This window comes from Silurus meridionalis, chromosome 8 (assembly GCF_014805685.1).
Source record: "Silurus meridionalis isolate SWU-2019-XX chromosome 8, ASM1480568v1, whole genome shotgun sequence".
In the NCBI taxonomy this organism is placed as follows: Eukaryota; Metazoa; Chordata; class Actinopteri; order Siluriformes; family Siluridae; genus Silurus; species Silurus meridionalis.
In genome coordinates this window covers 6,603,159-6,630,802 of record NC_060891.1, presented here as the reverse complement: position 1 = coordinate 6,630,802, position 27,644 = coordinate 6,603,159, and the positions used below count along the sequence as shown (strand labels likewise).

At 38.4% G+C, this 27,644-nt stretch overlaps 2 protein-coding genes across 2 annotated transcripts in view; both read left to right on the top strand.

Annotated features, from left to right (window-relative positions):
• The first annotated feature begins 223 nt into the window (after positions 1 to 223).
• gchfr (GTP cyclohydrolase I feedback regulator) lies at positions 224 to 27,644 on the top strand. Its single transcript, XM_046856333.1, has 4 exons — positions 224 to 423; positions 15,086 to 15,326; positions 18,896 to 18,990; positions 26,822 to 27,644. Exons 2-4 carry the CDS (start codon positions 15,291 to 15,293, stop codon positions 26,958 to 26,960), a joined length of 270 nt encoding a protein of 89 aa, XP_046712289.1. The 5' UTR covers positions 224 to 423; positions 15,086 to 15,290; the 3' UTR covers positions 26,961 to 27,644.
• Positions 20,159 to 27,644, top strand: part of LOC124390414 (cdc42 effector protein 3) — a 29,088-nt gene continuing 21,602 nt past the window's right edge. The window contains exon 1 of the mRNA XM_046856331.1: positions 20,159 to 20,536. The gene's annotated coding sequence lies outside the window, so the exon portion shown is untranslated. The remainder of the gene's footprint in view (positions 20,537 to 27,644) is intronic.

Sequence of the window (27,644 nt, the reverse complement as noted above, 5' to 3'; positions counted from 1 at the left end):
GATCATACCCTGAACTATCCTTTTGTGGCATGATGTGTTACTTCGCTCGTACACACAAAGTGGTTCCTTTATTTCTGTTCTAGGCTTATCTTTTGCAGGCCCAACATGACCTTGTGGGATTGTCTCACACACACACACACTCACACACACACACACACACACCTGGCAGCCCTCCCTTTTTCTCTCCATCTCTTTGGAAGTATATCTTCATGTGTGAAACAATAAACTTCGGAACTTCTCTCTGAAAGCCGACTTGTGTGTTTCATTGAGACTTCCCCGTGCACGTAGGAGAGCAAAGATCGAGAGGAATGGCTGAATTCAGGGGTATCCTGTCCAGGGGACAGAAGGCAATCCTGCCCAAGCGGCAGAGGATAAAACATTCCTTACAGTTCTTGGGGGCTCGTCCGGGATATCAGTGTTCGGGTAAGTGCTGATTTGGTATCTTGTCATACTGTTCAATGTGTAGGTACTTACCTCGTATGCTGATATCCGTGTTGTGCTGATTTGGTAACTTGTCATACCGTTCAATGTGTAGGCACGCACCTTGTATTCGTAAGTACTCGGGACTGGATGAATCGTTGTGGTCTCACCTTTCATACTACCCCCTGGCTAGACAATTTAGCAGGGTGGACTGAACCACAACCTCAATTTCTGACTTATCCTTGTGGTGGTACCTTTAAATTTAAATTAGGGTAAGCTCCACTGTAAAATACAATCTCTCTAAAGAGGCCACAATATCACTAGCACATCTCCTCTGAATTCTGCAAAGTTTTAGGAGAAAAAGAACAAGCGAAAGGGAAAGAAGTTCATGAATGCTAGTCCACTGAGATCCAAGACATATGGTTATAATAAAAAATTAGTAGGCCAGTTACATCACTGTCACTTAATTGACTTCACATTGTCGATCTTTTCCACTTCATAAGTTTGCAATACACAAGATAAGTGGTATTTAACAGTGATGTAACTTGTTCTTGTATCATTTCTCATGGCTCAAAACAGAAGTCAATCTGCTTCTTGATTCTTAAGGTCACATATTAGGAAGCAAAGTATAAACAGCAAAAGTGTAACTTATAGTATAATTTTTTATGGCTCAATCTGTTTTGTTTTTTTCTCATTCTTCAGGGCATATATCAGCATGTAAACAGTAAAAGTGCTTCTGCTGCTGTTTCCTGTGCAACAAGAATTATTATTTTAAGTTTTTGAAGTGTTTGGGGTTTTTTTGTTAAGATTTAATTAGTTTTTTCTTCATCAATAATTATAGATATAACTATATAACTATAAATAGAACATTAAACACAAATATATTATGTAAATATAATGTATTTTTCTTGGTCTTCTTAAGTGTTAAGTGCTGCTTTTTTAAAATCATCTCTAAGTTATCTTTCAGAATCCCAACCAAAACCAGCTGCATTATTTATTACAAATGTAAAAATAATGCAGCTGGTTTTTGTATATATATATATATATATATATATATATATATATATATATATATATATATATATATATATATATATACAGAGTGAGGAAAATAAGTATTTGAACACCTGAAAAAGTCAATGTTAATATTTGGTACAGTAGCCTTTGTTTGCAATTACAGAGGTCAAACGTTTCCTGTATTTTTTCACCAGGTTTGCACACACTGCAGGAGGGATTTTGGCCTCCTCCACACAGATCTTCTCTAGATCAGTCAGGTTTCTGGCCTGTCGCTGAGAAACACGGAGTTTGAGCTCCCTCCAAAGATTCTTTATTGGGTTTAGGTCTGGAGTCTGGCTGGCCCCGGTCATCCTCTCCTTAATACAGTGCAGTCGCCCTGTCCCATGTGCAGAAAAACACCCCCAAAGCATGATGCTACCACCCCCATGCTTCACAGTAGGGATAGTGTTCTTGGGATGGTACTCATCATTCTTCTTCCTCCAAACACGTTTAGTGGAATTATGACCCAAAAGTTCTATTTTGGTCTCATCTGACCACATGACTTTCTCCAATGTCTCCTCTGGATCATCCAAATGGTCACTGGCAAACTTAAGATGGACATGTGCTGATTTAAGCAGGGGAACCTTCCATGCCATGCATGATTTCAAACCATGATGTCTTAGTGTATTACCAACAGTAACCTTCGATACGGTGGTCCCAGCTTTTTTCAGGTCATTGACCAGCTCCTCCCGTGTAGTTCTGGGCTGATTTCTCACCTTCCTTAGGATCATTGAGACCCTACAAGGTGAAATCTTGCATGGAGCCCCAGTCCGAGGGAGATTGACAGTCATGTTTAGCTTTTTCCATTTTCTAATGATTGCTCCAACAGTGGACCTTTTTTCACCAAGCTGCTTGGCAATTTCCCCGTAGCCCTTTCCAGCCTTGTGGAGGTGTACAATTTTGTCTCTAGTGTCCTTGGACAGCTCTTTGGTCTTGGCCATGTTGAGTTTGAAGCTTAATGATTGTACGGGGTGTCTTTATGCAGCTAACGACCTCAAACAGGTGCATCTACTTTAGGATAATAAATGAAGTTGAGGTGGACATTTTAAAGGCAGACTAACAGGTCTTTGAGGGTCAGAATTCTAGCTGATGGACAGGTGTTCAAATACTTATTTGCAGCTGTATCATACAAATAAATACTTAAAAAATCATATATTGTGATTTCTGGATATATATTTTTTTAGATTATGTCTCCCACAGTGGACATGCACCTACGATGACAATTTCAGACCCCTCCATGATTTCTAAGTGGGAGAACTTGCAAAATAGCAGGGTGTTCAAATACTTATTTTCCTTACTATATATATATATATATATATATATATATATATATATATATATATATATATATATATATATATATATAAATACAGAATGCCCTTTTAGCAGTGGAACCATGTCTTTGGTACTCTATTATACCTTATTTCTCGGTTTCCAAACATCAGTCTTGAGAGCACAGTGCAATGACCTACCCAGACCTAACTGATGATCAACTGAAGATAAGATAAGATAAGATAAGATAAGATAAGATAAGATAAGATAAGATAAGATAAGATAAGATATATAACTATAGATTAATATACCCTCTGTAAAACATTATTTTCGATAAGTCACAAGAGAAAGGGAAGTGTTTACTTTATAATCATTAAATGAGTTTCTTTCACTTCCACTGTTTTTCTGCTTCGTTCAAAACTGGAATGCACAAAAAGTCTGCTTTGTTTTATAACTTTATTTCTTACATGACATTCGCCATTTGCACTGCTCCTTCACTGTTCTCTCAGGCAGACAGAAAAGTTAAGGAGTGTGCCATGTCCATGCTGCAGTTGGGAAAACTTTGCAGGCACAGGATATGAGCTAGTGTGTTCTGATCTTGCACAAGCCTCCAGAAGAGCCTGCAGCCAGCAGACTGTTGATAATTAATCAAAGTGAATACAGATAGAGTCCTCCACTTCCCTTAGCTCTCTTCTGCCAAGTCAATGGGCCAGGAACGGAAATGCAATTCAGTCCTTTTAAACTGAAATAACTTGCTGCTGCATTAGTAAACTGCATGGTGTGCAAGCTTGTTGGAATTAAGCAATAGAAAACAGCACAAATATGTATAAATTACAATATAAAAAAAGTCATTGTTAATTTTTGTTTTTACGATACTAACAGAATGCTTTTATGAATGTTTTGGTTATAGGAACCTTTGGTTTTAGGAATGTTCACTATGTCAATTTTTTTACATACTATTGTACTATTTCTTTCTATGTTTTTACATATGATAATATGTACCAACACCATGCTTCACTCTAGCAAAAACATGTACTGTATGTACCAATGCTACCAACCCCATGCACTGTACAGATGCTGTTTTTAGCATCTGTTAAATTTAAACGCAGTTTAATTTAAGTTTGTTTCTGTGTTATGAGAAAAAAAATGCCACAAAACGCGCCAGTGCGTTTGTCAACCCCAGAGGGTTAATTGCCAGATGTGTGCATCATGGTGGTTTTTGGTGATTGATTTGAGACTTGCCACATCAGTAAAACAATTATTTTTTTTATTTTTATCTAATTACAAATTTTGTCATCTAATGAATGTATCTCAGCTGAACAACCACCATATAGAACAAAAGCAGAGAAAAGACGATGATCAGGTGATCAAGAATATGTCCGTTCTCAATCATTTACATTTCCCTTAATCATGAATTTGATTACTTATAAAATACTTATAAAATACTTATGCACTATAAATGCTCTGAAAACATTAGCATTGTCTGTGTGGTACTTAGAGTCCAAAGGTTACGTCAATAATTAAACTGGGAAAATGTCATGCTTTTAAAAAAAACCCTGCTTTAGATAAACACAATTTTAGACCATAAATACACTGAAAGATTTTAAATAGAAACAAAAGAAAAATATCTAAAGGAGAAAATAAAGCAAATCGGGCCCATAATGGAACTGGTGTATTTATACTGTGCACACATGACACTTTAATTGCATACACATAAGTGCTATTTACCTATTATGTGACTTTTGATATCAACTACTTGCATCCAAACTAGTTTGGGGGTTTCCCAGCAACAGAATATTTATGCAATAATGACTTTTGATATGTAAATACAGTTTTTATATGCTCATTGGCCACATTAAATAAGAGCAGGTGTAACAAGTAGCTCATTTATGCAATTACCCAACCAACCAATCATGAAACAGAACATAATTCATTAGTATTTCAATTCAATTACATTTATTTGTATAGATATTTACAATGGACATTGTCTCAAAGCAGCTTTGCACAAATAAAGAGGTAATAAAGTCATGAGACTTCATAGAAAAGAATGTGTATGTTTATTGCGTATAAGGTAGTTCCTTATAATTGTTATGAGTTCAGACTTACTGTACAGGAGTAAAGTAAATTCAGATAGAAAAAAAGACCAACTGAACTTCAGTTGTCCAATTATAGTAAGTCTGTGCCTCAGGTACCGATTCCTGGCTGACAGAAATAGAAACAGATGCAGTCTTGTTGTTGCAGATCATATTTTCCCACTAGTACCTAAAGCTCTTGACCTATATCTGTATTATTTAAACAATATTTTGCACTGCTGTCACAAATTTAATTGATTTGATACTTATCTGAATGTATAGGGCTACGGTTGTTCTTACAAAGTGCCAGTGCGTTCATGTTCAGACCAACTCATAGAATGTTTTTGACACCCTGATCTAAATGTTAAATATAGAAGTTGATCAGAACTAGCAATTACAAAAAATTAAAATAAGTTAAAAATTATTAAAATAAGCAATAACAATATTTAAGCATACTGTAAATATTTAATTAATTAATGATACATTTACACCATAAATTATATAGCCTATGTAAGAATCTTTAATCCCATAATGTAAATTATTACATAATATTTTATGTATATATTAATAATGTAAATTATTATTACATTATTACAAATCATTACATAATGTAAATTATAATAAGGTCATATTCCTACCACAATGCAGCTCTCAATCTATATTACATTCCCTCTAAAGCAGTGGTCCCCAACCCCCGGGCCGTGGACCGGCACCGGTCCGTGGGTCAATTGGTACCGGGCCGCAAAGAAAGAATACATAACTTACATTATTTCTGTTTTATTTATTATCTGATTCAAAACGATGTTTTATTTTGGAAAATTACCGGATTCTCTCCGTCACATTTGTCTATGACTCACTCTTGATGCATGTGAAGATGCCTCGGCCACATGTCTTGCCTCCATCCGCTACCTTCCTAAAGGAGCTGCTCCGGCCGCTAACTCATAATACATTACCGCTAAATTCAAACCCCCAAGCTAGCAAAATGAACAAAAAACAACACAGTGGATTCATGTTTTAATCAGAATGTTATAGGACCCACTCATAGTGGTGGACACACTCTCGACTTGTTGTTAACATTTGGATTAAAAATAAAAAACTTAGTCATAATTCCACAGTCTGAAGCTATTTCAGACCATTATCTAATCTCGTTTAAAATTTGCCTTAGTCATTGCATTTCTACGTCACCACGTTACCGTGTTAAGCGTACTTTCACGTCAGCTACAGCAGCGCGTTTTATTAATAATCTTCCCGATATTACGATATTAGATAGATCTCCGTCAGACCCCGCAGAGCTCGACTGGGCCACTGAACATCTAGAAACAACGTTACGTTACACTCTAGATGATGTAGCTCCCTTAAGACCAAAATGATCAGGGAGAAAAATTAGCACAGTGGTATAATGATCATACGCACCTTAAAACAGAACACTCGAAAACTAGAACGTAAATGGCGTCAAACAAAATTAACAGTATTTCAAATAGCATGGAAGGAGAGCCTCTAAATTATAGAAAATCTCTTAGTGCTGCCAGATCAGCATATTTCTCCACCCTCATAGAAAATAACAAGCATAATCCTAGATTTTTATTCAGCACGGTAGCAAAATTAACAGGGAATAAAAGCACTGCGCTAACATGCACACCATCAATAGGTAGTAATGATTTCATGAACTTTTTTAATAATAAAATTGAAAACATCAGGCAAGAAATCCAGGCGGTTAATATAAATCCAAATTATTTTACAAGTAACCCTGTAGACAGCAGTGTCATTATAGCAGACAATCAATTACAAAGCTTCACTACTATTCATGAGAGTGACTTAATTTCATTAATCTCCTCATCAAAATCATCAACCTGTATTCTCGATCCCTTGCCTACTAGTTTCTTTAAACAGATAGCTCCAGAGGTAATCAAACCTGTTTTAAAAATAATTAACTCTTCCATTAGCACTGGTTATGTACCAAATCCTTCAAACTGGCAGTTATCCACCCCTTATTAAGAAACCTGACCTTGACCCATGTCAGTTGTCCAACTACAGACCGATATCAAATCTCCCCTTTATATCCAAAATTTTAGAAAAGGTTGTAGCACAGCAGTTATGCTCACATCTGCTTATGAATAACATTTTGAAATGTATCAGTCAGGATTTCGGCCTCATCATAGCACAGAGACGGCGCTAGTTAAGGTGGTAAATGACCTGTTATTGGCCTCTGATCAGGGTTTTGTCTCCTTACTTGTTTTGCTCGACCTTAGTGCAGCTTTTGACACCATTGATCACACTATACTGCTTGCTAGACTTGAGAATGTTGTAGGAATAAAGGAACAGCTCTCTCTTGGCTCAGGTCTTATTTGACTGATCGCTATCAGTTTGTGGATGTAAATGGTGAGTTCTCCACGCTCTATGAGGTAAAGTTTGGTGTTCCTCAAGGATCTGTCTTAGGCCCACTGCTTTTCTCTTTATATATGCTGCCTCTTGGTGAAATTATTCATAAACATGGGATTCGCTTCCATTGCTATGCTGATGACACACAGCTGTATATTTCAGCAAAGCCAGATGAGAGATCAGCTTAACAATGTTGAGAAGTGTGTAAAGGACATTAGACAGTGGATGCTTAATAACTTTCTTCTGCTCAACTCAGATAAGACGGAAGTACTTTTACTAGGACCACATGCAGCTAGAAGTAAACTTTCCGATTACGTAGCATCTCTGGATGGTGTTTCTGTTTCAGCATGTACGGCTGTCAAAGACCTTGGTGTGATTATTGACCCGAGTCTTTCCTTTGAGTCTCACGTGAATAATATCACCAGAATCGCCTTCTTTCACCTTAGAAATATTGCTAAGATTAGAAATATGATGTCGTTACAGGATGCAGAAAAACTGGTTCATGCTTTTGTTACTTCTAGATTAGACTACTGTAACGCTTTACTGTCTGGGTGTGCGAGTAAGTGCATAAATAAGCTTCAGTTAGTCCAGAATGCAGCAGCAAGGGTCCTCACTAGATCTAGGAAATATGACCACATCACCCCTGTTTTAATCAGTCTACACTGGCTCCCAATCAAATCTCGCATTGACTATAAAATATTACTACTGACGATAAAGCACTTAACGGTTTCGCACCGCAGTATCTGAGTGAACTTCTGTACCAGTATGATCCTCCACGCCTACTTAGATCAAAAGGTGCTGGCTATCTGTTGGTTCCTCAAATAATGAAGACTACAGCAGGGGGCAGATCTTTCTCTTATAAAGCCCCACAGTTATGGAACAGCCTTCCAATCAGTGTTCGGGACTCAGACACAGTCTCAGTGTTCAAGTCGAGGTTGAAAACGTATTTATTTAGTCAAGCCTTTTATCAGTAGATTTCTCTTAGGTAAAGGCTCAGATCTGGAGGGAACATGGATATAGAGTGTTTGGTGAACTGGTATATTTGTATGCTGTCGCCCCTCACATTCACACGCTCACTCAGGTTTGTTGCCGGTGGTGTGGTGGGTCGTCTCTTATCCCAGAGATCCCTCATGTCTGTGTTACCTTCTGGTTCTCCCTTTTAGTTATGCTGCCATAGCGAGTCTTGCCGGAGTCCAAACTGCACAGTGACATTAACTTTCATACACCAATAGTTACACTTAATAATCCATATCCTTCTCTTCCCGTCACCCTCTCTCTCTCTCTCTCTCTCTCTCTCTCTCTCTCTCTCTTCGGTCGAGTTAAACATGCTCCTGAGGCTCCAGTGACCACTGTTCCTGCCCCTCTCCCTCCTTGGATCTTCACACTTCTGTGCAGCTCGGGACGGTCTCTTAATTCCGGAGTAGAACGGGTGCTTTGAGGACGGATTGGACTGTAGTTGGTGTCGGCGGTCTGCTGCACTGACTCGGGAGTGCAGTTTGCTTCTGATCATCATCACTGTACCCCACAACATTGTATATCTGCTTCAAATGGACATTTGGTGCAACCCAGATGAGGATGGGTTCCCTCTTGAGTCTGGTTCCTCTCAAGGTTTCTTCCTTATGCCATCTCGGGGAGTTTTTCCTTGCCACAGTTGCTCATCAGGGACAAACATACTTACAAAGAACATATTTATGTTTAATCACCACATTATCTGTGTAAAGCTGCTTTGAGACAATGTTCATTGTTAAAAGCGCTATACAAATAAAAATGAATTGAATTGAATTGAATGTTTATTATTATATTTAGAAAATATCAGTTTTTATGCCGGTCATATCATTTTATTTTGTTGTATTTTTCCGTCACACCTTAAAGGCCGGTTCGTGAAAATATTGTCTAACATTAAACCGGTCCATGGCACAAAAAATGTTGGGGACCACTGTTCTAAAGGGAGTCAAAAAGACTCCTCAACAAGTGTGCAAGATGCTCTGTGTTTATAGCCCCCAGTTGTATTATTATGGCATAGGGCCCATAGCACCTGTTTCTTTATTGAATCCATTTCCATCTTTTAAACACTGTCTGACACTGTGTTCATGCTTTAAAGTCAGAGTGGCTGTTGGCTTTCATCTCTTCTACATCTCGCAAATCAAATAACGCCAATAAAAAAGATTAAAACTTTAAATTTTTCAATTACAATATATTTCAAATTATGTGGCAATCTAACAAGTAGTTAAATAAAGCAAATCACACATGGGAAATCAATCAAAATCTAGGAAACAAGCGTTTCTTAGTGAACTTCCCAAGCCCTTGATACACAGCCAAAACTACAACCAGACCTTGTGTATCAAACTTGACACATTGTAATACATTCTACTAATGTTTTGTGCATTTTTCACTTCTGCCACACCTCCTTTACTTTAAACAAAGTTTGGAGCACTTTTTATTGTTTGGGGATGTTTTTGTACTTGGCTTAAATCTGCAAATTTGCGTGCTGTTATGTGAACGCTGATAACCTAGAAATCACTCTTCAGCAATATGCTTACAGCACATCTGCACTGCATAATAACCAGTCCATTTCATACCACTTGTGTCCAGCACTGTTTTCACAAACGCTTGCTTCATTTTTATTAGGTAAATTAATGTATAGGTGTTAATAGAATATCAGGGTGGTGTCAAAGTTCGGTTAACTGGTTACTTTAGTTACAATAGGACTCCAAACTAAAAATATGTTGTGTTTATCTTAGTTATCCATGTTGAAGCTAAAATTGGTGGCAGCATACAGATGCTATTCATTTCACAATCAATCAAAGTTTTTCATTGTTCATATATTGTATTAATTGCTATATTCAGTAATCACATTATCACAATGGACATAGAGCTTATTAAAGGAGCTCTGGGTGCAATAAACTCTGGATAGTGTGATAGCAGAATGCTATGGAATCTGGCCTTATTCCCATAATTAAAAAAATGCCAGCAATTGGGTAGTGTCACTGTGACTGACAGAAGAAAAAAATATTATTACCTACACCCAGAAAGCATGAACAATATTTGTCTCTTGGGCCTCTGTTCACAAATGACTGTTGTATTGTCAGAATTTAAACTTTGCAAATTCAGAAGGGAACTTTCAAATTTAAAGAAACCTACATTATCTGAAAGTGAGTACACCCCTAACATTTCAGCAACTATTTTAGTATATCTTAGAGTAGTCTTCAGGGTGAACTTCAGTGAACTTCAGGGTACTCAATGTGCAGCTTGTATAGCAGTATAGATTTACTGTCCTCTAAAAATAACTTCACATACAACCATTATTGTCTAAAAAGTGAGTACACCCAAAGTAATCATGTCAAAACTGTGTCAATATTTTGTGTCAGTACCATTGTTATCTAGCACTGCCCTAATCTTCCTGGGCATGGAATTTACCAGAGCTGCACAGGTTGTTGCTGGGATCCTCTTCCACTCCTCCAAAATGACATCACAGAGATGCTAGGATGTTAAACACATGGCTTGAGGATGCCCAACAGGTGCTCAGTAGGGTTCAGGTCTGGAGACATACTTTCCTCTCCATCACCTTCAGCTTCCTCAGCAAGGCATTTGTAATCTTGGTGGTGTGTTTTGGGTCTTTATACTGTTGGAAAACTGCCATTTCGGTCAAGTTTCTGAAGGGAAAGCATCATGTTCTGCTTCAGAATGTCACAGTACAGTGCAACTCCCCAGTACCAGCAGCACTCATGCAGCCTATAACCATGATGCTACCAACCCCATGCTTGACTGTAGGCAAGACTTGATTTTCTAGGTACTCCTCACCACGGTGTCGCCATACATGGTGAACACATCTGAGCCAAACAAGTTTATTTTAGACTAAATCAGACATCAAACTACAGGACATGGTTTCAGTAAGTCATGCTCTTGGACAGAGAAGAGGTTTCCTTCTGGGACAACGGACATACAAAACTGACTTGTTGCAGTGTGCAGTGTATGGTCTGAGCACTGACAAGCGGACCTTCCACTTGTGCAACCTCTAAAGTGATGCTGGCAGCAATCATGCATCTGTTTTATAGCCAGATTCTGCCCTGATGCACAGCAAAAGGATTCAACTTTGACTGACCCTTGCAAGGCCTGTTCTGAGTGGAACCCATCTTGGTTTTACTGATCTTCTTGGAGCTTAGACCATCTTTGTGCAGAGCAACTATTCTAATTCCCAAATTCTCAGAGAGAGGTGCCATGTTGAACATCCAGTGGTCAGTATGAAAAAAGCACCAAATTTTAAGTGTTCAAATACAAGATACACAAATTTGTATGGTCCTGTCAAGTAAACAAAATTATGAACATGAATAGGACATGTGGCTTTGCATGGTTACATAACATGCAAAACAACAAGCTATTATCACTTAGTGTGCACTCACTTTTGCTGGCAGCTATTTTGACAATAATGGCTGTATGCTCAGTTATTTTTGTTGAGGACATTCAATCTGAAATTTGAGTGTAACAAATTCGGTGTGTACTTACTTTTGTGAGATATTGCACATGTACACATCGAGAATATGCACAGATAATCAAACAAGCTGTACTGAGAAGAAACCAGAATCCCTGATATTATCCACTGTGCCATCATCCCATCCATATTGCGGTAGATTATTAAATCACAGTGTGAGTTTTTTAGAGTTTAGGTTTTATTTACATACATAAGTGTTAAAAAAATAAAGACATAACATAATGAAAAAATGGCTAAACATTTGAGTAGACTTGTACACCAACAGTTCTAATTCGGTGTCAGTTCAGTGGTAATTATATTTACCAGAGCCAAACTGGTTTGTCAGAGCTTTAGGTCCTGAATAAAAAGCTCTCATGAGATGTATTCTGATGCAAAGATAACTGACTGTTCATTTCAACTTTGGCCTGCCTGCTCCATCAATGCACTAGTAATGATTACTGAGTCACTTGTCATGCAAACTTTTATTACTTGACAACAGTGAGGTTATCTTGCTCATTAATATATGCCTGACAAATATATATAACTCAGCACAAATCTTGGAATGTTTCTGTTTCTGATTTAGCAGCCTTGGTCTTAAGGGCACAATTGGTAAGAAGGACACAGTGCCTAAATCCTACTCTATGTGTTTGTTCTCCGTTTTGTTTCAGATTATAGGTTTGCATGTTCTTCTGCTGCTCTTGTGGGTGAGGAGGTTTGCTCTGCTCATGACTTTTGGCTATTTGTGCATGGTGCATGAGTCTGATTCTCCTCATAGCTGCCAGGTGCTGTAGCTTAACTGCAGTTCTTGTGATTCATCATGTGTTTTTTGTTTGTTTGTTTGGTCATTTTCTCTTTGTCCTTATGCTGTGTTCATGCAAAAGCTAACCTGTGAATGAAAAAGTTAAAATGTAAAATAAAAGATTAATACACATGCAATCAGACTGACTGAAAAAAGTAAGCTTTGTGCATAAGTTGCTTTCCCCATTAGGGTATGAAACAGCCAACAGATGATTCATTTCCCCTGCTGGCATTACAGCCATATTGCTGATTTTATCAACCCCACTCCCTTTGTTCAGTTGGGGTCTTTTTTTTTTACTTACCCAGAAGCCCTGAGCTCATTTTAGACTGATTAAATTAGCTCCAATGAGGAAATTAACAATTTTCCCAAGAGGAAATTAAACGGCCAGCCACCAGGACTAAAGACTGAGCCCTTACAAATCAAAGGACTATATCCCACCACTGCTTTTCACACCTAAACAAAAACAGCTCTTATCACAGCACCCTTCAACATGTGTACATTTTTCTGGTTACTACGATCACATTACAAAATGTGGTAGTAATTTGAATTAATCTAATTCAGATACTTGTGAACTGGTGCAGGCTGAATGTAAATAAAGACCTAACACAATAATTGGTGATGTCATGAGCCAGTCATATCAAATTTAATTTTACGTACTGTTTACAGCATAAATTTACTGCATGAATTCTTTCGTAGATTATTTAATATTTTCAAAGCACAGACGTTTTGTGCCAGTAGTCCAGAATCCTAACTGAACTACAGTTTAGTCCGAGTATTTGGACAGTATTTGAAACATGACACAATTCTTGTATTTTTTCTTTGGGCAATTGAACATAAGATTACATAGTAACATATTTATAGAAAGAGAAAAGTATGAAGAAAAAATGGAAGAGTTTATCATCACAATCATACCACATCATCTGTCAAACATGAATGCAATGTTATGGTATGGGCACCTATGGCTTCAAATGGAAATCGGTCACTTGTGTTGATGATGTGACAGCTGATAGAACTTGCCAGACAAATTCTAGAGTGTTTAGATCAATACTCATTACTTAGATTTGACCAATTGCTGTAGAACTTCCACACATATATAAAGGGTGACTAATAATTAATGCAATATTTTTGTTGGGGGAAAAAAGCTTGAGAAAAAAAGGTGAAAGACTTTAGTCACATCTTAAGTGCTTCATTTCAAAATCACTATGTGGTGTTTATATCATAATTATAAATAATTATTGATCTGACTGTACATTCTAAGTAATAATGATATATTATTGAGTGTGTGTGCTTCAAATGCTGACAGATGCTTGATATGTTGCTGAAATATGTTCTCTGGATAAAGACTTTTTGATAAAATACCTTTTGTGAGTGGACAGTTAAAGAATAAAATGTTCTGTGGCACCAAAAAATACAATACACAAAACATTTACCAATATGTTTTATATTTAAATTGTGGAAAATATGCTGTTAAAATACATTTGATAGTACTGCTAAAACTCACGTTATTATTCAGATTATTTTGATTTATTAAATATAATTATAGGATTATGACTAATATAAATACAGGTAGTTCCAGAGTTAGGATTATTCGATGTTATGATGACAATAATGATACAAAAAGCAACGATAGCAATGTCTTGTCTTGTCTCGTACTGGAGCACATATTTTTTTTCTGTTTTTGGTGTTCCAAAGCCCAAATTTATCTCTTGTCTCTCTTCTTTTTTATGGGCATCACCTAAAAACAGAGTACATTCAGCTCTGTCCTCCACTCACGAACTGGCGCACATACATACATACTGTGTGTTTATAATGTTGGAGAATATAATAAAGGTTTGTATGGAGAATGGACGGTGGTTTGTATTGTATACTGGTAAATCTCTGCTGTTAGTAGGTGCACTTATGCCTTTTGTTGTTAACAAACGTATGTACATTTTTATAGCATGCCTTCATCAAACAAATCGCGGCAACCCTGTTGTGTAAAAACCCCTCCAAAAACAGGTGCATGCACATTCTCATTTATTAACGCACATCATGTACATAAAGAAATTTCAAAACGTTAATATACTGCCGCCATTTTGTTTTCGTTTATCTCGATCATCGGTTACCTCGACGCTTTTTGGCGACCCCCTAGGACATCGACATAACCGGGTTCCACTGTATCAATAGAAAAACATAATCTCTGTGGTTTCTGTCTTTGGTACTACAAAAATGTACAGAAAACCCAAGGTCATTATTTGAAGTTAATATTGATGCTGTGGCTGCAGTGAAAGGAGATGTGTTGAGTTTATTTGGTTTCTTGCTTTAGTAATGGCACTCGTGCTTGCTGGATGAGATTCCTGTCTGCGATGCAATGCTTTATTATACTGTGTTTCTGTATAATATTAATGGTTTCTATAATTATGATGTCATTATGATAGTAAGAAGTGGATTGATTCACATAGAACACCACTGAAGGAATAGGTGTGAAATGCATGGCCCACCACTAACACTGATTAATAATAAACCTGATTATTATTACCTAATAATGTCTAAACAAGAACGATATTTTTGCTGACTTTCCTGAAATTTAACTTCCTGCTTCCCTTCTTTTCTCCTGTGGGTTTTATAATGGATTTGTAGACCTCGCGCAGCGCAATTCATGTCCAATGGGAAAGCGCCGAGGACTGAGCCTAGCTCTCTGATTGGTCCGTCGCGGTGGGTGTTGTTTCCGCATTCCGCGGTGACTGTAAACTGAGAGGCTGCGCTGTCGCTTATTCTGCAGCGGAACAGTGAGCGAAATCCTCAGGGGAAAAGTCGTGCCACAGCTGTGCGTGGAGAACCGACAATGCCTTACATGCTGATCAGCACACAGATCCGGTTGGTGTGTATATCTTTCATAGTAACAAATATAATCTTTGACTGTGATATGATTGCTGGACAGGTGTGTCAGTTTATAGACAAGTTATACTGTAGCATTAGGATTGAAAAAGCATCGATGGCACAGTTATGTTTTGGGCATGTAATATAATAATAATAATAATAATAATAATAATAATAATAATAATAATAAATGACTTACTCCACATACAATTTACTTTTCAAGCAGCTTGTTGTTACCGCAACCTGCTTATCTTGTTTTAATGTAGAAACTAAAAGCGTGGTTGTGATTTTAGTGCTGCTTGGACAGATGGCTTGTTCACTGATAATCAGAAATGTCTCTCAGACACCAGCTTCCGGTTTGCCCGAAGGGAAGGAATAGACTTTGCTCCATTAAGCAGATTAGAGGATTACATTATGCTGCATGTTGTATACGCGGTTGTTTGTTACTTTGTTGTTAAGGAATTGTCAACAGATGGCCAATAAAAATACACCAGTTATATCTAAGCATGTGTTTCTTCAACTCCAGCATAATGATTATGTGAAGAGGGAAGGGTTTATGTATTTGTCTGTGGGTGTTTAACTTTTTAAAACAGAAGTCAGATCAGACTTTCAGCTTTCATTTCCTGATTATGTACATCTAGATCTGTTACACTTAATATGGCACCTTTGGATTTTTAGGTGAGCAAAAGGGTAAAGGTCCCAAAGTTATTGACCCAAAGTTAATGGGATCATTTTCCATGTTTATTATGATTATATGATTAAGACATGATTAAATCATTATAAATTAATCCAATATGATTTTTTTTATTATTCATTATACATGTGTCTAGCCTTTACTCAAGTCTGTAGATGTTTCTGCTATTCTGTATATCCATAGTGTTTTTTTTTTCCCTGTTCTTGTTTTTATGCTCTTTTTATATCTTAGCCTTGAGGGTTATTCACTTAGTATTACATGTTTTCTATACAGGCACATCAGTATAAAACTGACTGTCCAATTCACTGCACAGGATGTTTTTTAACACAATAAACCATCTTTGATTATACCCTTGTTCATCTTTATTTTCCTTTGGCTGCTCCCATCAGGGGTCGCCACAGCGGATCATTTATCTCCATACCCCCCCTGTCCTCTACATCTGCCTCTTTCAAACCAACTACCTGAATGTCTTCCCTCACCACATCCATGAACCTTCTCCTTGGTCTTTCCTTTTTTTTCTCCTTCCTGCGGCTCCATCCTCAGCATCTTCAGCTCTGCTACCTCCAGCTCACCCTCCTGTCTTTTAGTCACTGCCACTCTCTCTAAACCATACAACATCGGAGGTCTCACCACAGTCCTATAAACTTTTACTTTCACTCTTGCAGATACCCTTCTATCACACATAACTACTGCCACTTTTCTCCACCTCTTCTCCCTGCAACCACACTACTCCACTGTCCTCCCTCTCATTCACACACATGTACTCTGTCTTACTCCTACTGACTTTCATTCCTCTTCTCTCCAGCACGGACCTCCAGCTCTCCAGGCTCTTCTCAACCTGCTCCCCATGCTCACCTCAAATCACAAAAGCATCTGCAAACATCATAGTCCATGGAAACTTCTGTCTGATCTCGTCCATCAAACTGTCCATCACTGTTGCAAACAGGAAAGAGCTCAGAGCCGATCCTTGATGCAGTCCACCCTCCACTTTAAACCAGTCTGTCATTCCTACTGCACAATTCTTCTCTATAATTCTCTATCAACATCAACAAATATTGCATTCGTAGTATTCTTCCTCGGCATAAAACCATACTGTTGCTCACAGATGGTCACCTCTTCTCTCATCTTGGCTTCCACTACTCTTTCCCATAACTTCATGGTGTGACTGATCAACTTAATTCCCCTGTAGTTACTGCAGGTCTGCACATCTCCCTTATTCTTAAAAACGGTACCAGCACACTCCTTCTCCATTCCTCAGACATCCTCTTACCTTTCAGAATCTATTATAAACAATCTGGTTAAAAACTCCACTGCCATCTCTCCTAAACATCTCCATGCTTCTACTGGTATGTTATCTTGGCCAACCGACTTTCCACTATTCATCCTCTTAATCGCTGCTTACTAATCCTATCCACTTCCTGCTTTACCATTTCCACATCATCCAACATTCTCTCTCTCTTATTTGCCTCATTTTTCAGCTGCTAAAAATACTCCCTCCACCTTCTCAACACACTACTAACTTGCAGCACATCCCTCCCAGCTCGGTCCCTCTGCCTGGCTAATTGGTATAAATACTTTTCTCCTTCCTTAGTGTCCAACTTCTCATACAGCTCCTCATATGCCTTTTCCTTTGCTTTCGCCACCTCCCTCTTCACCTGCTGCCACATCTCCTTGTTCTCCTGCCTACTTTTCTCATCACTCTGTCGATCCCAATTCTGTTTTGCCAACCTCTTTCTTGCACTTCTTTATTCCACCACCATGTCTCTTTGTCTTCCTTTCTATTTCCAGATGTCACACCAAGTACCTTTCCAGCTGTCTCCCTTATCACTTCTGCAGTAGTTTCCCAATCATCCAGCACCTCTTCACCACCACTGAGACTCTGTCTGACCTCTTTCCTGAATCTCTCACCACAGTCTTCCTCCTTCAGTTTCCACCATCTTATTCTTCTTTCAGTCCTCACTATCATTCTCTTCTTCATCACCTCCAAAACCATCCTACAGCCCACCATCTGATGCTGTATAGCCACACTGTCCCCTGCCAACACCTTACAGTCTCCAATCTCCTTCAGGTTGCATCTCCTACATAGAACATTGTCCACCTGTTTGCACCTTCCTCCACTCTTATACGTCACCCTATGCTCCTCCTTCTTCTTAAATTAAGTGTTCACCACTGCCATTTCCATCCTTTTAGCAAAATCTACCACCATCTGCCCTTCCACATTCCTCTCCTTAAAGCCATTCCTACCATCACCTTCTCATCACCTCTGTTCCCTTCACCTACATGCCTATTGAAATCTGCCAAAATCACCAATTCTTCATTCCTAGGTACACCTTTTACCACTTCATCTAAGTCACTCCAGGATTTTTTTTTCCTCTCCTCCATCTGACAACCCAATTAAGGAACATAAGCACTAATGACATTTATCAGCTTACATTTAAGAACAGTTTAAACCCACCTCCAATGTTTCTGGCCTTACTCCCTTTCCACCGGTACCCTGTTGGCTAACAAAACCTGTGGCGGTTGTTGGAAAGTCTGGTTCGTGATCTGCATATTGATTTGGCACATGTTTTATGCTGGATGCCCTTCTTAATGCAACCCTCCCCATTTATATGGGCTTGAGACCGGCACTAAGAGTGCACTGTCTTGTGCAACCCTAATGGCTGGGTTAAGTCCCTGCTCATGATCCCTTGATTTTTCAGACATCTTACACAAATCTAATTGTTTTTGTGTAGAGCAAAAAAAGCCCTGTTCCGTTAATTTTAGACAGGACCATAAACATCAAGGGTGCAAAGTTAGGTTTGACCCTCACACATTCTTCCCAAGAACAGTTCAAATGGTGAACAAAGTGATAGTGTACAAACTGTGTGTGCTTTCAGGAGACCGGGCCCACCATGGTAGGTGATGAGTTTTCGGATGCTAACATCATGAGCTATCTGGGAGCAAGGAAAACCCTCATGCTTGGCAACAACTTGTAAGTGTTCAACGAAATCAAAAACACATATTTAATTCAATTCTAGTAAAGCCAAACCTTACATTTTTTATTAGCCTAGCTAATAAAACCATGTCAGCTTTGCATCACCTTTTAATGATACAAAATAGACTCAAATCTGTACAGGTGTCTAAATTTCTCTACAGCTGATAGTATGACTTTATTCCTGCCAAATATTGCATAACAATGCACATAGGCACAGGCATGTAGACATGCTGCCACATCTCCTTGTTCTCCTGCCTACTTTTCTCATCACTCTGTCGATCCCAATTCTGTTTTGCCAACCTCTTTCTTGCACTTCTTTATTCCACCACCATGTCTCTTTGTCTTCCTTTCTATTTCCAGATGTCACACCAAGTACCTTTCCAGCTGTCTCCCTTATCACTTCTGCAGTAGTTTCCCAATCATCCAGCACCTCTTCACCACCACTGAGACTCTGTCTGACCTCTTTCCTGAATCTCTCACCACAGTCTTCCTCCTTCAGTTTCCACCATCTTATTCTTCTTTCAGTCCTCACTATCATTCTCTTCTTCATCACCTCCAAAACCATCCTACAGCCCACCATCTGATGCTGTATAGCCACACTGTCCCCTGCCAACACCTTACAGTCTCCAATCTCCTTCAGGTTGCATCTCCTACATAGAACATTGTCCACCTGTTTGCACCTTCCTCCACTCTTATACGCCACCCTATGCTCCTCCTTCTTCTTAAATTAAGTGTTCACCACTGCCATTTCCATCCTTTTAGCAAAATCTACCACCATCTGCCCTTCCACATTCCTCTCCTTAAAGCCATTCCTACCATCACCTTCTCATCACCTCTGTTCCCTTCACCTACATGCCTATTGAAATCTGCCAAAATCACCAATTCTTCATTCCTAGGTACACCTTTTACCACTTCATCTAAGTCACTCCAGGATTTTTTTTTCCTCTCCTCCATCTGACAACCCAATTAAGGAACATAAGCACTAATGACATTTATCAGCTTACATTTAAGAACAGTTTAAACCCACCTCCAATGTTTCTGGCCTTACTCCCTTTCCACCGGTACCCTGTTGGCTAACAAAACCTGTGGCGGTTGTTGGAAAGTCTGGTTCGTGATCTGCATATTGATTTGGCACATGTTTTATGCTGGATGCCCTTCTTAACGCAACCCTCCCCATTTATATGGGCTTGAGACCGGCACTAAGAGTGCACTGTCTTGTGCAACCCTAATGGCTGGGTTAAGTCCCTGCTCATGATCCCTTGATTTTTCAGACATCTTACACAAATCTAATTGTTTTTGTGTAGAGCAAAAAAAGCCCTGTTCCGTTAATTTTAGACAGGACCATAAACATCAAGGGTGCAAAGTTAGGTTTGACCCTCACACATTCTTCCCAAGAACAGTTCAAATGGTGAACAAAGTGATAGTGTACAAACTGTGTGTGCTTTCAGGAGACCGGGCCCACCATGGTAGGTGATGAGTTTTCGGATGCTAACATCATGAGCTATCTGGGAGCAAGGAAAACCCTCATGCTTGGCAACAACTTGTAAGTGTTCAACGAAATCAAAAACACATATTTAATTCAATTCTAGTAAAGCCAAACCTTACATTTTTTATTAGCCTAGCTAATAAAACCATGTCAGTTTTGCATCACCTTTTAATGATACAAAATAGACTCAAATCTGTACAGGTGTCTAAATTTCTCTACAGCTGATAGTATGACTTTATTCCTGCCAAATATTGCATAACAATGCACATAGGCACAGGCATGTAGACATGCTGATCCCAACTATGTTGGTCAAAAGCTTATTGACTTTATCTTTAATTATACATTGCTGTTCTCAACTTTATTGGTTGTGTTGTTTAATATTACAGTTTTTAATAATTCTGCACCTAGTATCACACTGTATTCAGGAAAAAAAGACACTTTGAAGTATTTTATAAGGGATCATTGCAATTATCATGAACAGACAGACAGATAGATAGATAGAACTTTATTGTCATTGCATAGTACAGGTAACAGCAACGAAATGCAGTTTGGCATCTAACAGAAGTGCAAAAAGTAGCAATCGTGCAAAAGTGCAGATAAATATGTAGCATATTTACAGCATGTGACATATATGTAAGCATATGTACAGTGAATAAATATGAAGCCTATAACAGTGCAGATATGTGGACATCATTAAGAAGTACCTAAATGGTTCTAAGGCTATGGCGTTGAAGAGGAATGTGCAGAAGTGAAGGTTACAAGATTATGGCATTTAAGAAGTTAGCAAGCTGAATAAACAGTCTACTATATATATAAAATGTATATACACTTTATATACACATAAATGAATGTGAAATGTTGGGCAGAATGTACAGTAGAGATATAAAAATACATATAGATAAAAATAGTGCAGATGTAATGAGGAGTAGAATACATATACTATGTAAAATGTACATGTATAGTATAGAGGTTATATAGTGTTTTGTTTTGTGTTTGTTTTGTAGTGATCTAGCGGTGTAGTGTAGAGTTCAGTAGTGTGATGGTGGATGGAAAAAATCTTTCCCTGAACCTGCTGGTTCTGGTGCGTAAGTTCCTGTATCTCCTTCTTGATGGAAGGAGGTTAAACAGTTTATGACTGGGATGTGAAGAGTCCTTGATAATGTTGTGAGCTCTGCACAGACGTCTGCCATGGTGAAGGTGTTCAGTGGCAGGTAGTTGGGTGCCAGTGATGCGTTGGGCGGGTTTGACCCTTTGCAGGGCTTTAAGTTCACACACAGTGGAGCCTCCGTACCATACAGTGATGGAGTTGGTCAGGATGCTCTCGATGATGCAGCGGTAGAAACTCGTTAAAATCCCCGGGGACAGATAAGATTTCTTGGGACTTCTCAAGAAGTACAGGCATTGTTGTGCTTTTTTAACTAGGGCTGAAGTGTTCTGGTGCCATGACAGCTCCTCAGAGATGTGAACTCCCAGGAACTTAAAGCTGGAGACTCGCTCTACCTCAACAGGCACTAGGCACAGCTTTTTCATATCGGCATAACAAAGATTTTCTCCTTTACAAAACATCCATACTATAATTCATTATTTCTCAGAATTTCACTGATCACCTCAGTACAGATGATCCAATTATTTATACACAGTTTTGTGCACTTTAATGGCCAGTGTAGTAATAAGTTTTGTATGTACTGGAGGTTCTGGATTAAAAATTTAAGTAGACCAATCAATCAGTTTAATAACTATAAAAACACAAGAATAAATATAATAAATTTCAACTTTGATAGTGGTGGGTTGTGGTGGTGGGTTTTCTGTATAAAAAGGCTGGAAATTGTGGAGCAATTTCAGAATAATTTTTCTCAACATAATATTGTGAAGATTTTGAATATCTCATTATCTACAGTACATAAGATCTGGTGCAATCTCAAAAAATGTATTCTTTTGATCTTTGGGCCCTCAGTTGACACTGCAATTAAAAACATGCATGGTTCTGTAATGAAAATCACTGCATATAAACACTTCCTGAAATCATTATCTGTGAGCACAGTTAACCATGTCATCCACAAATGCAGGTTAAATCTCTATAATTAAAAGAAGTCATATGTGAACATGACCTAAAAACACTACCATCTTCTCTGAGCCATAGCTATTTAAAATGCACTGAGGCAAAGTGGAAAACTGTTCTGTGGTCATAAAAATCCAAATTTGATATTATTTTTGAAACCCATGGACCCCACATCCTCTGGACTAAAAAGGTGAGGGTCTATCCAGCCTGTTATTAGCACTTCAAAAGCCTTCATCTCTAATAATATGGGCATTTTGTTTTTATTTACATTTTTCCCAGCATCCCAACTTTTTTGCAGTTGGAATTGTATTTAAGAAACATCTAAAGAGCAATATTTTAGAAAACAAATTATCCCAGCACAAGGTGATGAAATTAGTAATAAAGAGAATGCTGATCCAATCTGCAAAATGCTTTTAGTTTTTTACATTTATACAAAAAAATAAAAAATACCAGATACGCATAGACTTATAACACAAATATATAATGGAGATAGAGTTATGTTAGGAGCAACAGATGTTTTCAGAATGAAAGTTCAGGACATTTTATACACTGCTATGTCCCTCAACTAAATATGATTGGACAGGCTTGTCTCACTGATACATTATCACCAGTGAGGTTCTTTTTCTCCTACTCAAATGACATTTTTCTGCAGCTCTCCGAAGAGCACAGCTGTGCTGGAAAAGGTGTCTAGTAAAGATATGCCTACAGTGTCAATTTAATACACAGTGGAACTTTTGCAGCTGTGCTATCAACAGGGTTTTTTTTTTTATAAAACAAGGACATTCTCATAAAATGTTTTAAAAGCAATGCAGCGGGGTTTCTGTCAGGGTAGCCACAGCTTTCTGTTGTGTGTTGATGGACAGTGAGTTTCTATATGTTTTTTTATTTGTTTCACGGTAGGCTTTTTCTCAATATAATTTTTTTAACAGCTACAGAAGCACATTGATGCTGTGGCAGGCATTGTGGGTTTTACTGCAATAGTTCAATCTGTTTGCACTCATCATAGTAGTAGCACTGCACTGTATCACTGGAGGGTGGTGCTTGAAATCATTGTTCTTCCTCTGTTAACCATGGTTACCTACAATTTCACATGTGCAGTCAGCATTGTTTTGCACAAAAAGGATTCACATGAAGGATATTGTTGATAGTAAGATTGCACCGTCAAGGTTCATCCAGAACTACAAGGAGAGAGGTTTAATTGTGGTAAAGAAGAATTCAGGAAGTCCAGCAAGTGCCAGGAGCATCCCCTAAAATTGATTCAGCTGCAGCATCGGGGCACCACCATTACAGAGCTTACTCAGGAATGGCAGCAGGCAGGTGTGAGTGCATCTGCAGTCAGTTAAAGACTTTTGGATATCCTGGTGTCAAGAAGGGCAGCAAAGAAGCCACTTCTCTTCAGGAAATACATCAGGGACATACTGATTTTCCCCATAAGGTACATGGATTGGACTGCTGGGGACTGCGGTGAAATCATTTTCTCTGATGAATCCCCTTTCCATTTGTTTGGGGCATTCGGGAAAAAAAGCTTGTCTGGAGAAGGTGAGTGCTACCATCAGTCCTGTGCCATGCCAACAGTAATTAACATAGTATACATTATCTTTCAGCTTCACCCATTAGGGGTCGCCACAGCAATCATCTATATTTGTGATCCGCATATTTGATTTGGCACGTTTTACGTCTAACGCAACCCGTCCAATTTATCCGGGCTTGGGACTGGCACTAAGAGTGCTCTGGCTTGTGCAACCCTAATGGCTGGGTTTGGTTCCCTGACCGTGAGAGTGCTGAATCCTAACCACTAGACCACCAGGGAACCACTATATTAACATAGTAATGTTAGTAAAAATTACTATTTGTGTCATTCTCCAAACTTTTGCCAATGACTGTAGGTTGTGTTTTATCCCTAATTGTTTAGAATTTCAAATTAATATCTGATTAACTACTTCTGTATAAAGGCTAAATCATCCAGATGTAGCCCAGGCATTTGTATAGTGCAATGTTGGACAGTACGGAAGTAAATGTAATTCGTTATGGTACTTAAGTAGCTTTTTCGCGTATCTGAAGTGTTTCCATTTGGGGAGACTTTTACTTTAACAAATATCGTACTTTTTACTCTACAGTACTATATTTTGCGAAATCAGTCGTTTATTTTTTATTTTATGAGTGGATAAAAACTTAACTGGTCAAACACGCAGCAAGCCACCAATCAGGGTGGAGCACATGCTCTATTCAGAACTTGATTTGATTGCTGCTTGTTGGTATCTACGTATCACCAAAATACAGTTCAGCATCATTTCAACAGCAAGCAGAACATTTTGAGTGTAATAACATGAGGTGGAGGGCAGTGGAGTGGTGCGGTTGCATGGAAAATAGCTGGAAAAGGTGGAGGAGTTCAGGTACCTGGGGTCAACAGTGCAAAGTAATGGAGAGTGTTTTAGAGAAGTGAAGAAAAGAGTGCAGGCAGGAGAAGAGTGGCAGAAGTGATTTGTGATAGAAGGGTATCTGCAAGAGTAAAAGGGAAAGTTTATAGGACTGTGGTGAGACCTGTTATGTTGTATGGTTTAGACACAGTGGCCCTGACTAAAAGACAGGAGGTGGAGCTGAAGGTAGCAAAGCTAAAGATGTTGAGGTTTTCATTGGGAGTGACGCCGATGGACATGATTAGAAATTAGTTTATTAGAGGGACAGTGCATGTTGAACATTTTGGAGACAAGGTGAGGGAGGCGAGATTGAGATGGTTTGAACATCTGCAGAGGAGGGGCATGGGGTATATAGGTAGAAGAAGGCTGAGGATGGAGCCACCTGGAAGGAGGAAAAGAGGAAGACCAAGGAGGAAGTTTATGGATGTGGTGAGGAAGACATGCAGGTAGTTGGGTTGAAAGAGGCAGATGTAGAGGACAGGAGGTATGGAGACAGATGATCCGCTGTGGCGACCCCTAATGGGAGAAGAAGAAGAAGAACATAATCAAAGTTAGTAGATAGCATATTATTTTTACACTCCTACAACCAAGCAGGCGTTGCATTAGTGTTAAAGCCAGAACATTAAGGTTGAAAAACTATTTGTAGCCATAGGCCACCAGGCTTGTAAATGATGCCCATCAACTGCCGCTCACCTCATCACTGCTGCCACAGGTTACCCTCTGAACCTGAGAGGTGTCTACTACACCCACACAAACGCTCCTAATGCAAATTTAAATCAGCTTTATCATGTAACAGAGTTGTAAACAGTGTAGTAACCATAAATGTGTTGTATTTAAAGTAGTCTTACTGATAGTTCTTTCTTTCTATCAAAGATTTGTTTTTTTCAAAAGTGGAATTACCATAATTTGCGGACTATTAAGCGCACCCCAATATAAGCCGCACCCACTGAATTTGACAAAGATTTTTATTTTGAACATAAATAAATACGCCGCACCTGTCTATAAGCCGCAGTCTACACTGAAACTAATGAACTTTACACAGGCTTTAACGAAAGACAGTGTCTGTTACACGGCTTGTATCTAAACAGTCGCCTACCAAGAAAGTCATTGTTCACTGTCTTTATCCTTCCTTTCACAACAATTTCTCTCAGGAGTTTTTCTTTTGACATCGTGCGTTTAAAAATCACCATCGGTGAAGCTTTTCTCCCGATGCCATGCAGCTCAGAACACAGGTGAAGTGTGTTTTTTCATGCCCGGTTGTTTTCAGCGTGACAAATGATTCGCATTTCCTGTAGACAGTCCGAGTGAGCGGCAGGTCAAACATCAGAGGAACCTCGTCCATTTTTATGATGTGGTGCGGCCCGATTCAGTGGGAGCGCATCTGATTTAATATAAAGAGTTTCATTGGTTCACCTGAACCCGTTCAGCAATTTCATTGGTCTAATGTTACGGAGCTCAGTTTTTTGGCTTGAAGCTTGTGAAACCAGGAAAAAATAAATTAGCCGCTTCATTGTTTAAGCCACGGGGTTCAAAGCGTGGGGAAAAAGTAGCGGCTTATAGTCTGGAAAATACGGTAGTAAATAACATGGTATAGGTAGCTGTAGATCTCCCACTTACATTTCTGGTCACAAGCTCCAGTTAAATAACACATACATTAAGAAGTAAGCTAAAACTTATATAAGAAACCTTGACAGTTATAATAAGTTGGCAGTCAAATAATTTAACTACAGCAGCTGTACAGATTTGCTGTACTATTCCTGAGTTCCCATGCATGCTGTGTGTAAGTTAACCATGGTGACATTAAATATCAGGACTGCTAGAGAGACACTCAAAAATAAATAACGTTAATATGTTTATGTCTTGCAGTTCTGAATACCATGTGGATGAACCAGCACGGATAGTCCTGGACAAGCTTGAGAAGCTCGGATACAGAGTCGTATCCATGACAGGAGTTGGTCAGACTTTAGTGTGGTGCCTTCACAAAGAGTCTAGTGTGCTTTTGTAAAATCCTATGATGTCATAAAAAACAGCATTTTAACACACATGAAACCACAAGGTTATCTGTTCTAAGCAGGTTTGAGCAGTTTCGACATGAAACTATTGTTGAAAGTGCAATGGCTGGATTTTATTCCATTGTGAAAATGTTTTGTAATTAAACCTACAAACTGAGAATTTCTCTATTTCTAAAGCTGATCACACATGACATTATGAAATCAATTCAGAAACATTGTTGTTTATTCCTGTTTAGATGTTTAGATGTATGTACTTCAAATAAACCATATGAAAGGCAAGTATACATATATCTGTCATCCTGTCTGATGCTTAATTAAATATAATTCTACACACTGTAAAATCTTGTTTTGTGAGAAGCACACTCTCAATATTAATATTAATAAACTAATTCAAGCACCTAATTTCTCCTGTCATAGTTTAGTTTGTTGCTTTTTTTTAGGTTTTTGCTGTGTGCTGAGTTGTTTACATTTATTTTGCTGAACCGTGTAAGTTTGGTATTCCATCTCATTTAACACCTATTGTAATCATTAGAAAGTCATAAAGGCCTTCGGGCATAAATGTGGTTGGTTAGAATTTGAAAAAAATAAATCAGTGGCGATATAAATGTAATATCCTTTTTGTGCTTCCAGCAAGAGACTGAATAAAAAATAAAACATTAAAGAAGTTTTTCACTTAA

Bases quoted from the DNA above. Each gene is read 5' to 3' on its own strand.
- gchfr (XM_046856333.1), top strand. From the start codon at position 15,291: ATGCCTTACATGCTGATCAGCACACAGATCCGGTTG. The intron at 15,327-18,895 runs GTGTGTATATCT...GTGTGCTTTCAG, and splicing joins TCAGCACACAGATCCGGTTG to GAGACCGGGCCCACCATGGT. The intron at 18,991-26,821 runs GTAAGTGTTCAA...TATGTCTTGCAG, and splicing joins CTCATGCTTGGCAACAACTT to TTCTGAATACCATGTGGATG.